We start from the raw sequence: 12,756 nt of genomic DNA, 5'->3' as shown, positions 1-12,756 counted from the left end.
TGATTTCTTTACTATGTTGATTAAGGCAATGACTTCAAAGGAGTATACATATATCAAAACTTACAGATTGGACACTTTATGTGTGTACAGTTTATTGTATGTTAATTACATGTCAATTAAGATTGTTAAAAAGAAAAATCAACACAAATCACTCCCTTGCATACATCCTCTCCTCCCTTGTTCATTCTCTCCTGAGGCACCACCTTGGCAAACCACAACATATGCTAGGTGTGGTTGGCAAAAAATAAACGACACTGACTAATAACACTTTAAAAGAACTTGTTAGGCATAGACTACAAAAACAGTCTTTTGTTCAAAAATTGTATCTATGTATAATTTTAGAAAAACGTTTGGATGATTAGAAACCAAAAAAATTAAGCAGTGGCTGTTTCCTAGTAGATTACACATGATTTTTATTTTCTTTACATTTTACCGTATGAGTGAATTTTTTTTTTTTTTTTTTTTTGTGGTACGCGGGCTTCTCACTGTTGTGGCCTCTCCCGTTGCGGAGCACAGGCTCTGGACACGCAGGCCCAGTGGCCATGGCTCACAGGCCCAACTGCTCCGTGGCATGTGGGATCTTCCCCGACCAGGGCATGAACCTGTGTCCCCTGCATCGGCAGGCGGACTCTAAACCACTGTGCCACCAGGGAAGCCCCTGTATGAGTGAATTTTTCACAAGGAGTAGTGATTTCTTTTAGAATCATTAAAGCTAAAAAAATCTCCTTTCATTTTTAAATATTAGACGGTCTTCTCTACAGGATGTGTTTGCTAAGGCCATGCACTGGGCTATGTAAACAAGAGGGCGCAGAGGCTGCTTTGGAGCACCGAGGGCACCCGTGTGTGTTTCAGCTGGTCTGACCTCTTTCCCCACCATTTTCCCTCCTACCTGTAGCTAGAAGATGAAATTACAACATTACGACAAGTTTTATCAGCGAAAGAAAGGCGTCTGGTTGAGATAAAACAAAAACTCGGCATGAACTTGATGAATGAATTAAAACAGAACTTCAGCAGAAGCTGGCATGACGTGCAGACTACTACTGCGTAAGTATACGTTTTTCTTAAAAAAAAAATCACTCAGCCTGCTGTCTTGCCTCTTCAGTTTTTGTTCCCATGAGGCTGATCTCATACTGGTGGCTAGGGAAAAATATTTTCTCCAGAAGTATAATAAGGAAATACGAATAATCATTAATATGTTGCATGATGCAGACTCTATAAAAGTAGCTTCATGAAATAAAACTTTGTTCACGGGCTTCCTTGGTGGCGCAGTGGTTGAGAGTCCGCCTGTTGATGCAGGGGACACGGTTTCGTGCCCCAGTCCGGGAAGATCCCACATGCCATGGAGTGGCTGGGCCCGTGAGCCATGGCCGCTGAGCCTGCACATCTGGAGCCTGTGCTCCGCAATGGGAGAGGCCACAACAGTGAGAGGCCCGTGTACTGCAAAAAAGAAAAACTTTGTTCACCAACACTCTGTTTTCACTTAGACTACTTTTATGAAGTTGTACAGTTTAACGTTCTTTCTCTTCATTTTATATATATATATATTTTTTTTAACATTTGTTAAATATATACTTTTTCCTTATGTTTTCTCATAAAATTCTAAATCCTCAGAATACTTGGCATTCACTGCATATTTTGAGTTACTATCAAAAATGGTTGACAGCTTTAAAAACTGTAGAGACTTTTTGTCCATTTACATGAAAAGAAAAGCTTGTACCTCTCATGTTTGGGGGTGTGCTTTTATCCCCACTACTCTAGGGAATGTTAGAACTGGTTTAAGGCCACATGAAATAATAGAATATATTGGTTTCTGCCCCTGGTTTCTGGCACAGAGCTCCCAAAACCCTTATAATTTCCTATACCAGGAGCATCTTTTGTTCTAACATTTGCATTTTGACCCTGGTTCCTGACACAGAGTTCCCAGATCCCTTGGAATTTCCTGGGTGATAGCAGTATCCCGGGTTCTAATGAGGTGACTCTTGGTGGACTTCTGGATGAGGGCTGGTCACCAGAAAGACCAAGCCATGATTAGAAGCTTGGAACCGTCAGTCCCACACCCCCGTTCTCTAGAGAGGGAAAAGGAGCTGGAAGTGATCTATCATGCCTACATGATGAAGCCTCCATAGAAATCTCAAAAATATGGGGTTTGGAGAGCTTTAGGGTTGCTGAACACATGGAGGTGCCGGGAGGGTGGCGTGCCAGGAGAGAGAATCGAAGCTCGGTACCCATCCCCACATGCCTCTTCCATCTGGTTGTACATCTGTATCTTTTATCATATCATTTTTATAATAAATCGGTAACCTAGTAAGAAACCTGTTTTCCTGAGTTCTGTGAGGCACTCTAGCAAATTAATTGAACTCAAGGAGGAGGTTGTGGGAACCTCTGATTTATAGCCCACTGGTCAGAAGCACTGGTGATAATCTGGATTTGCGATTGGCATCTGGAGTGAGGTGAGTGGGGGGCAGTCTTGTGGGGCTGCGCCCTTAACCTGTGGGATCTGACTCGATCTCCAGGTAGATGGTGTCAGAATTGAGTTAAATTGTAGGACGCCCAGCTGGTGTCACAGAATTGCTTGGTGTGTGGAAACGCCCCCCCATAGCTGATGTCAGAAGTATTGTGAGTCTGATAGTAATGTGAGAGTAAAGGAGAAACACAGGAGAAGCAAGTTTTTCTTACTTAGACGAACAGAAATGTTTTTCAGCTGTGCCATTATCTTCCTGTCTGATGTTAGGCAAGGTACAGAATAGGTGTGGGTATTCTACAATCATGCTTTCATGGGGTTACTTTTTAAATTATGTGAAATATTTAACTATTGTGGTACTTCTCTAATGATTTAAAATATTTTGCTTGCTGGGGGTCTTGTGCCAAAGCGAAGAAGATGACCACATCATAATGCAATTGTTCTTCCTTTTGTGTGTTGGGAGCTGGGGGCCGATGGAGAAACCACAGAGGCTTCCTATCCCTTGACCCCAGATTCCACTATCAAGAAAGTTTTGTCTTTGTGTTATGCATTTTCTTCCCTAGTATTCCTCCTTGGAAGGTAAAGATATTACATTGCTAGTATCTTAAGTGGGGAACAATATTCCCTTTGCTGGTACTTTTCTCCCAGGCATAGAGGGGCCTGGTAGTAAGACAAGGTACCCATGATAGACAGCAATTATTTCAGTTTGGCTGGGGCCCAACTTTGCCTGCTGGTTACTAAGAACTAAGATCTAAGACCTTAGTGAAGATGCCCTTTGCATGAGGAGTTAGATCTAAGAGGAGCCTGACGTCTCCACACTGTGGTTCCCTTAGTGTCCATGTAAAGGGGAATATTCTCTCCAGCTCTAAGAGCCTAGCAATTCTATCTGCATCTGTGCATGTGCATCCCATGGGCTCATCCAGAAAGGGTCAGGACACAGTCCAGAGTAGGGCAGGATGGAGCCAGGGAGCCCATCAGTGTCCAGAGGTTAACCAACCTTCCCCAACCTGATGATTATGGAAGAAGATAAGAAACTACACACAGATGTTTATCAATTTAAAATATATATATCGGGCTTCTCTGGTGGCGCAGTGGTTGAGAGTCCGCCTGCTGATACAGGGGACACGTGTTCGTGCCCCAGTCTGGGAAGATCCCACATGCCGCGGAGCGGCTGGGCCCGTGAGCCATGGCCGCTGAGCCTGCGCGTCCGGAGCCTATGCTCCGCAACGGGAGAGGCTACAGCAGTGAGAGGCCCGCGTACCACAAAAAAAAAAATATATATATATATATATATATATATATATATATATATATATATATATATCCAACACCATATGAACAATCTCTTGAAAATTCGGCACTAAATTAAATGAGCTTATGTGTCAGTAGTTTTGCTTTTTGTCTTTGCACTTTGGTGGCCTATACCAATTAATGGCCCTGATAGGGTGAGGCTGAGCCATCTCTAATTCCCGGGGTCTGGTGGCCTCTGTATTTAATCCAGGTCTGGGGTTTCTTGTCACTTGATCTGAACTTCCTTCTGGGGTGTCAGAACCAGGCAGGATCTTTCTGCTTGGCCTCCCTGATCACACTGCAAGGGTAAGAGAACCCAATGGAGGGAGGGCAATTCGGGCTCTTCTGTTGCTGAGAGGAGGGAGGGAGCAGCGAATATCTGAGCAGAGGCTGTGGCCAGTTTGTTCTGGGTCTGCTAGGGCAGGCGGCGGGGGGAGTGAGGGGAATGGGTCATGGTTTCCTGAGACATGGAATTAGAGCAGGCAAGTTCAAGGAAGGCTTGTAGCCTCTTTGCACACTGGAGAATATATAGCTTCTGGTTTTCCCATGTTTGAAAAAACCAATTGGTTTTATAGTCAGGCAGTACACTTAGTATCAAGCTTTTTGTTGAGTGAGTAGAACAGAGTTATTCCCTGGGGTTATCGAGTTTAAAGTCGTGGTCAGGAAAACAGAGTTTTGTTTTTGTTTATTTTACAAGTTATTACAAGTAACTGGTTAAAAGCTAAGCGTGACAGGGTTGTAACGGCAAATCCAGGGTATTGTAGGGGATGTAAAGCAGGGGATGGAACCTTGCCTGGGGTCTCAGGGAAGCTTTTTTGAGTAAGATGTTTAAGCAGACTCTGGAGGATGATTTGGAGTTTAATCTGGCCACAGGGGGCAGGAGGAACGTCCTGGGGGACGCACAGGCACAGCCTGGTCGAGGCTGGCAGAGAAGGCTCCTTCTCCTAAGGAAAATCCATCCAATTACTTAGTCTTGTTGAGATGGTGGGGAGAAGGGGCCGGGCTTGTGGCATCTGTTTATAACAGTTATTCTCTATCCACAGGCAATAGAAAGCTGTTAGGGGGCTCCTAACAGCTTTCTATTGCCTGTGGATAAAGAATAACAAGTGTTAGTGAGTGTCTGCTGTTAGGCATTATTACCCAGGGGCTAATCTAAGCCCTCAGGATACAGGATTCAACAAGATGGACAAAGTTCCTAATCTCTATGAATGTTGAAAGGGAAAAGGGCAGGAAACAAGCAGCAAACAAATGAGGATCTGTCGGGACGCTATGATGAAGACAGCATAGGTTGAGGTACTAGAGAGTGACCTGCCGGAGAGGGTGGAAGCTGCTTTGATGGGTCCCTGACAGGGAAATCCTGTCCTGGGAGGTTTCTTTGAGCTGAGACCTGAATGACAGAAAGACATGATCTTGTGAGGATCTGGGGAAGAGCTTTCAGGCTGAGGAAAAAATTGCCACAAGGACACTGAGGCAAGACCTAGCTTTACAGGTTTCAGGAAGCAGAGGAAAGGGCTGTGTCTGGAGTGTAATGAGAGGAGCTTGAGGTTAGAGCCTCTGGGGCCTCCCAGGCCAAGGGGAGGAGTGAGGATTTTATTCCAAGAGCTTTGGATGCAGTTGGGGAATTTGCAACAGGAAGTGACTTGTTCTAATTCACCTTTTAAAAAGAACATTCTGGTTAGTTTTTGTAATATAGATTGTGAAGAGGCAGGAATGGAAACCAGAAAATCATTTATAAGACTGTTGCAGTGGCCCAGGTTGTCATGATGGAGAGTCATGAGCAGAGAGGGGACAGGATCTGGAGGTCGACCCAGTGGGACTTCCCAGTGGTTTGGATGTGGGGGGTTGAGGGAAATAGAGGGATCAAATGTGACCTTAGGTCTCTGACTTGGGCTACTGAGTGAATACTGAGACTGGTTACAGCAATGGGGATTTAGCATTGTAGTTAAGCTGGTGGGCTGTGGACTCCAACCAATTGCCCGGTTTGAAATCTAGGTCCCCTGCCTCCATGAAATGAGATCGTATTAGTACCTATCGTAGGTAGTGAGGATTCAATGAGTGCAGAACAGTGTCTGACACTTTGTAGGCCTGTTTGCTCTTCTAGGAAACAGGTCTGGTGAGGACACCCAAGAATTCTGCTTTGGCTGTGCGCAGTCTGAGATGTCCAGTAGATAAACAAGTTTATATATTGAGAGGGCAACTCGGAGGAAAAGTCAGGGATGGAAATGGACATTTGAGAGTCATCTACGTATTGATGCATTGAAAGCTGCAGACCTAGATGAGATTTCCTCAGAGATTAGTTAATAAATACAGATGATCATGGACTCACTAACCTTTAGGAATGAGGTCAACTTTCCTTTGTAAAGAAGAATAAATCTCTTTCTTAAGAGGGAGGCATGAGTCTATCAGCGACATAATTTCAGGAGACCATCTTTCTCCCACCATTTTTTCTTGGCTGCTGAGGGAAAGGGAAAAGTCTTAATCATATGTTGGGGGGAGGGGGACGGACAGAAAAGCAGAATCTGTTTTTCCCCTGAATATTTAAATCCCTGCTATTAGTGTCCGTGATACCCATTCTAGAACAATATCTATACCTCGTACAATGAAATTTTGATGTGGGGGAATGATGAACTGGGGTAAGGTTAGAGTGGATAGAATTAGATTTCAAAGCACTAAAAAGAATTTCAGCTGTCAGAATATTGCAGGTATCCCAGAGGCAATACTTTGCATACTGATTAAGCAATCATGACCTATTTAGTTTGATTTACAATGAAAAGAAAATCTGTGATATGTTAATGAAAGATCTTGGCATATTTTAGTCTGTGGTAGGATTCAAATTGGAATAGGACCAGATGAGTAGGAATAACTACACCGCAGACTAAAATTATCTCCCTTATAGAAAAACAACCATACAGTAGTAGGTCGAGAGGCCATCTGTGTCCCTGGGTTTGTCGTTGCTGTTGTTTTTGTCATAGTTTTTTATTTGCCTTGATTTTGGAGAATCTAAGAACACTCACAAAAAATTCCCCCCACCCTCATCCTGAAGCTTTTTAATGTTTTTAGGCTTCAAGGAAGCATGGGGGAGGTGGGCGGCTTTGGGGTAAAGAGGTGGGGAGACCACTGGAGGAGAAATTGAATCTCTTCTGGAAATAGAAAGAAAAGGAATTTGTAAGCTTGATGTCGTGGTGGGTTGTTAAAACTGATATGCTTCATTTTAGTGAGCGTTCAGCCTTTGCTAACCGGTGAAATTGCCCACCAATAAACACTGAGTTGTATCATAGAACAAATGGCAGGTCTACAAAGGGGAGAAGGTTGTGGAATGGAATTTAAACCCTTCCATCTTTTCAGAAAGCTTAGTAACTTCATCCTATATACAGAGGAGTAAAACTCTAACATTCAGCATTAAAAAAAAAAAAGCACAGTGCTTGAAAATTGAAGCTCAATTTATGATTTATTTACTCTTTGCTTTGTGCTTCTAAGACTTCCAGCTTATTATGGTCAGTAAAGATTATTATCTCTTTTTATGAGGAGCCTGTTGTGGCACCATTGGGTTCAGAAGTGCCAGTGAAGATTAAAGACCTAATTTAAAAAGACCACGTAGCGCATCTCTCACATGGTCGTTCATTCTTCTTACCTTTCGGCTTTCATCTTATCACGCAAGGCAGGAAGTAGGTTCTGCTTTTCTAGATTCAAGTGGTAAATCTATGTTTTGATAGTGTGTTTAGGGAAGCTTTGGAAGAAAAGAAGCCTAAATAGTTTTTGTGTCTTTGGTGAAATGCTGCATATGCAACTGTTCAAGTAATGCTCTCTTTTAAATTCCATAATAGAAAACAGATTTGGGCTATAAGATATCTTCTTGTAAAAAGACTGTTGAATTTAAATCTTTTTCTTCGATCCGTATGTAGAAAAACGCTTTAAGTCAGAACATGTTAGAAGATGACACGCTTCCTCCTTTTGATTATTAACACTGACTTTCAAATCTGTAAGACATGAAGAGGAATCTGCGTGGAAAGTCAACAGAATGCCTTTTATTTGGCTTGCAGAGAACCTTACCCCACACTGCTGAAGAGCCCCTTGTTGGTGTGCTGGCCAAACAGCTCACCTGTTCTAGCAGTTAAATGCTACCCCTTCCTTAAAGATGTGCACACACACACACACACACAACACACACACACACACACACACACACACACACACACACACACACGAATGCAATGGAATATTATTCAGCCACGAGAAAGAAAGAAATCCTGCTGTTTGCGACAACATGGATGGACCTTGAGGGCATTATGCTAAGTGAAGTAAGTCAGAGAAGGACAGATACTGCATGGTATTACTTATATGTGGAATCTAAAAAAAAGTCAAACTCTCGGAAACAGAGTTCAAGGGTGGTTGCTAGAGGTGGGCATACGGGTGAAATAGGGAGAGGTTGGTAAGAATACATACTTTCAGTTATAATATGAATAAGGTCTGAGGATCTAATGTATAATATCATGACTATAGTTGGTAACACTGTATTGTATAATTGAAATTTGCTAAGAGAGTAGAACTTAAATATTCTCATCTACACACACACACACACACACACACACACACACATATGTATGTGAGGTGATGGATATGTTAATTTACTAGAAGGAAAAGAGTCCTTTCACAGTGTATATGTATACCAAATCCAATATCTCACAATTTTGTTTTGTCATTTATACCTCAGTAAAGCTGGGAGGGGGGAAGCTATCCATTCCAGCCAAACTGAATCTCTGAAAAGTAAAATCTATTTTTCTGTTGACTTTCATTGGAAAAGAGGAAGATTACTTGTACTCAAAACAAGCAAACAAAATGCATCTTCAATAGGTTAACGCATACAAAGTGCTTAATAAATATGAGCTGCCATTTGCTTATCACAGTTAAACTTTTGCCAAAGAAAGGTTCAACACTGGACCATATTCAAGCCTTGTTGGGAAGTGCAGGTTCCTCCAAAGCTACTGTTAGCTGGATTGCTTTAGAGCACGCAAGGCAGAATTGCCCTCACTCACCTTAAGGTCGCTGTGGCTCTTCTCCAGAGTTAGAAACTTCGCACTGCCAAGTCCTTACTCTGCACCTGTAGCTGAAGCTGGGGCATCCCAGCCTCCAGAATCCAGAGGAATCTCACATGACTCTTGCTCTAGTTGATTCAGGCACTGGGGATACAGTGATGATGAACAAGACGTGGTTCTGCCCTCAGGAAGTTCAGGCGAGTCCCAGAGAGAGGTTTAAAAACTGTAATTGCAGCACATTGGGAGGATGTTTGCAAAGAGCTGTGCAGCGGGGATTATGGGAACCCTGAGGAGAGGCACCCAACACAGACTTCTTGAAGCAAATACTCCCAATTTTCTTGCCTCCCAGTGCACAATTTACAGCAACCTGAGGATATCTTTTTTCTTTTCAATAAATGTATGTATGTATGTAGGTATGTATGTATGTATGTATGTATGTATGTATGTATTTACTTATTTATTTATGGCTGCGTTGGGTCTCTGTCATTGCGCGCAGGCTTTCTATAGTTGCGGCGAGCGGGCTTCTCATTGCGGTGGCTTCTCTTGCTGCGGAGCACGGGCTCTAGGAGCACGGGCTTCAGTAGTTGTGGCACACAGGCTCAGTAGTTGTGGCTTGCAGGCTCTAGGGCGCAGGCCCAGTAGTTGTGGCACATGTGCTTAGTTGCTCTGCGGCATGTGGGATCTTCCCAGACCAGGGCTCAAGGCCATGTCCCCTGCATTGTCAGGCAGATTCTTAACCACTGCGCCACCAGGGAAGTCCCTGAGGATATCTTAACACTTGATTTTTATTTAAGGAAAATGTGTTAGTTGTCCGCTCTATCAATTATGGAACTCAGCAATGGTATAATTTATATTTAGCTTAAAATAAGAGATGCTAGTAATGTAAAATGCTAAATACCACTTCCATTTAAATTATAAGGTTGTCAAGTCAATCAGAATGTTAGTATTTAAATTGTTTTTCATTATTTGAATACTATTGAACATAATTTTATGTGATAGAGTTGAAAAAACAGTTTTCAGTATTAGTAGTACAAACTATGTACAGAATTTCATGGCACAATAAAGGGAGTAAAATGCAAATACACCGACTTCCTTGGGGGTTATCTGTGGCCTGACAGAAGAGCATTGTTTCAAGACACAGGCTCCTAGCCTCTGGATAAGGATGTATATTACTTATTCAGTTTTAAGATCAAGCCCAATTAGGATGTACCATAAGGTACAGGGTCTGTGCAGTGCACACCTCCAGAGGGACCCTTCCCTTAGGCTATAATGTGTGTGGTGCTCCTTGGAGCTTTTAAATACTCTGAGCCTGCTGATCTATTTCTCATGGATTCCCTAGTTATTTTCTTCGTGGAGCTCACTTCCCCATGTATAACCCTGTCTCATTGCCTAACCCCCAGAAATCTCTTGTCCTCAATTATTGGTCTCTAAGTAATGTATATAAGGACTACTAATTGTTTTCAAGAAATGTAGCGGTTAGCCTAGGGGAAGAGGCCTAAAAGTGCGGGTAGAAAATGTGCATCTTAAAATTTATCAAAATATAGTATTATTATTTCTCTCCACAAACACTGGAGTTGATCTAATTCACCCTTGTCATCTCCTAGGCAACAAGACACTCTGATGGAAGGCAGGCACACTGCCTACTCTAACCCTACGTCTGTCATTAAAGAGTCACTCAGCTCTTCTGGGCCTCAGTTTCATCATCTGTAGTCTTAAGGGATCGTGCTCTAGTGCCTTTCAGATTTAACATTTTATAATTCCCAGAAAGAAAGAGTTAACAGTCCCTAAAATCTTTAACACTCCATTGAGCTATCCATATGTTTGAATTTTAACTTTGAAATTTCACATAGATATAGAGATGCATTTTTCATGGTGAGGACTTAAATGTCCCTAATACCTCACTAAAGTAGTCAGATGCCTGTAAACACCTGTCTCACATTTTGATACAGAAGGTTGTTTAAAACATAATGTGCTAACACTTACTGCTTACTGTATGTAGAGTCACCCCTAGGTATCTGCGGGGGGTTTGTTCCAGGACCCATGAAGATACCAAAATCCATGGATGCTCAAGTTCCTTATATAAAATGGTGTAGTATTTGCATATGACCTATATGCATCCTCCCATACACATGAAATCGTCTCTAGATTACTTATAATACCTAATGCAGTGTAAATAGTTCTAAATACAGTGTAAATGCTATGGAAATAGTTACCCACTGATGGCAAATTCAAGTTTTGCTTTTTGGAACTTCCTGGAATTTTTTTCCTGAATGTTTTCCATCTGTGGTTGGTTGAATGTGCAGATGCAGAACCCACAGACGCGGCGGGCTATCTCCCTGACTAGCTATTTTTAAATGAAGCCATTAAATTTAGAATGTCTCACACACACACACACACAAAGTGTTCAAAAGTCACTTCTTACCTCAAAATTCAAAGCATTCTCAAATATATAAAAGTTAAACTACGTGGAAAGTTTACAAGTAAATTAAATATTTGCTTTAATTGCAAGAAATTCCTGAAAGAAATGCAGGACCAAGACAAGAAGGAATTCTCTTACTGGTACCCAGTCCCAACCTCATGCAAAGACCACAGTGTGACAGAGTAATTTTTTACTTTTCCCTTGAGTCACATTTCAGGCCTTACAGATGCAGTACTGAGTGGATACCCAATTGACTGTCTTCCCTTGGCCTTCCTTGATTCCCTCTTCTGTGCCCATTTCCCCCCAGAACCCAACTCTGTTCCTCTGACACTCACTTGGCCAAGACCCCAGGTGAGTGATGATGGTGAATTGAACTAAGGCAGAGACCAGTAGAGGTGGTGAGACAGTAGACAGATTCGAGATCTATTTGGAGGGCTGAACTAGCAGGGTCTCTTGATGGGTTGGCTATGGAGTGCGAAAGGAATAGAAGCGAAAAGAAGATACAAAGTCTCCTCTTTGGGTTATTTAATGGATTACTCTATTTCCTCACCAATATGCCTGAGAAACTTTTGCATAGGGAAACGTTTTCCTTGCTAATTAGAACTGAGCCTAATTCTAAATTCCAGTCCATAGTGCAAGACCATGTTTCATCTGTGTATAATATAGTGTCTTCCTCACTTCCATCATGTATGGATTTCATGTTTTACAGGCCATTTTCCATAGATCTGATTTTTGGGGTTTTTTTGGCCATGGTGTGCAGCTTGTGGGATCTTAGTTCCCCAGCCAGGGATCGAACCCACGCTCTCGGCAGTGAAAGCACAGAATCGTAGCCAATGGACCGCCAGGGAGTTCCCTCTATATATCTGATTTCATGGCCGGGTTACCACTTTGTGAAAACTTTGTTAGCATCCTAAAAATATAACTGGAATAGCAATTCCACATTTTTCTTTGTTTATTTGTAAATAAATCCTTTTGTTTTTAAGGCTAAAACTACTACCTTTAAATCTTTGTTTTAAAGGCTATCTCTACGCCTAGTTAATCCAAGCATCAGGACACTGCTTTGAGAACCTGTTTAGTAGCATGTTTCTTCTGAAGAATTCTCAGCATGTGCCATTTCAAGATAACACCTCCTGAATTCTTGTAAGAATGATTGAGGTTTTTATTTCTGGTCCACATTTAGTGCTATATTAACTGCCTTATCACTAATAAGAAGTTAGAGATTAATATTTTATTTTATGTGTAATCTGCCTGCAATTCCATGATTTCACATGATCAAAAATATTCTCCCGCCATAATTAAAACCTAACATCCTATAGTAAAATGTAAAAAGAAAGTTGTAATTTGAATAACTGATATTTTTGTAACTTGGCAGCGAACAAAATTAAGCAAACATTCTAAAAGCTGTTCCTTTCTTTCATTTTCCCACTTCTCATTTGCTGCTTGACCCAGAGCCGTCTGGGGTCCACCTCCCCTAATCACATACCTCTCCCCAGAGACAAATTACCTGCCGTTCACCAAATTCTGCTTTGACCCTTATTCCTGTCAGTCTTTCC

The 12,756-nt window shown here is 42.0% G+C and overlaps 1 protein-coding gene across 1 annotated transcript in view; it reads left to right on the top strand.

The window, feature by feature from the left end:
- Positions 1-12,756, top strand: part of TPD52L1 (TPD52 like 1) — a 48,552-nt gene that overhangs the window by 20,034 nt on the left and 15,762 nt on the right. Inside the window, 1 exon segment of the mRNA XM_007447981.1 lies at positions 896-1,044. Within this exon segment, the coding sequence (XP_007448043.1) occupies positions 896-1,044 (149 nt within the window).

This window comes from Lipotes vexillifer, unplaced genomic scaffold (genome assembly GCF_000442215.2).
Source record: "Lipotes vexillifer unplaced genomic scaffold, Lipotes_vexillifer_v1.1 scaffold756, whole genome shotgun sequence".
Classification (NCBI taxonomy): Eukaryota; Metazoa; Chordata; class Mammalia; order Artiodactyla; family Lipotidae; genus Lipotes; species Lipotes vexillifer.
The sequence above is the reverse complement of the archived record's forward strand: the minus strand, read 5'-3'. Positions and strand labels throughout refer to the sequence as shown.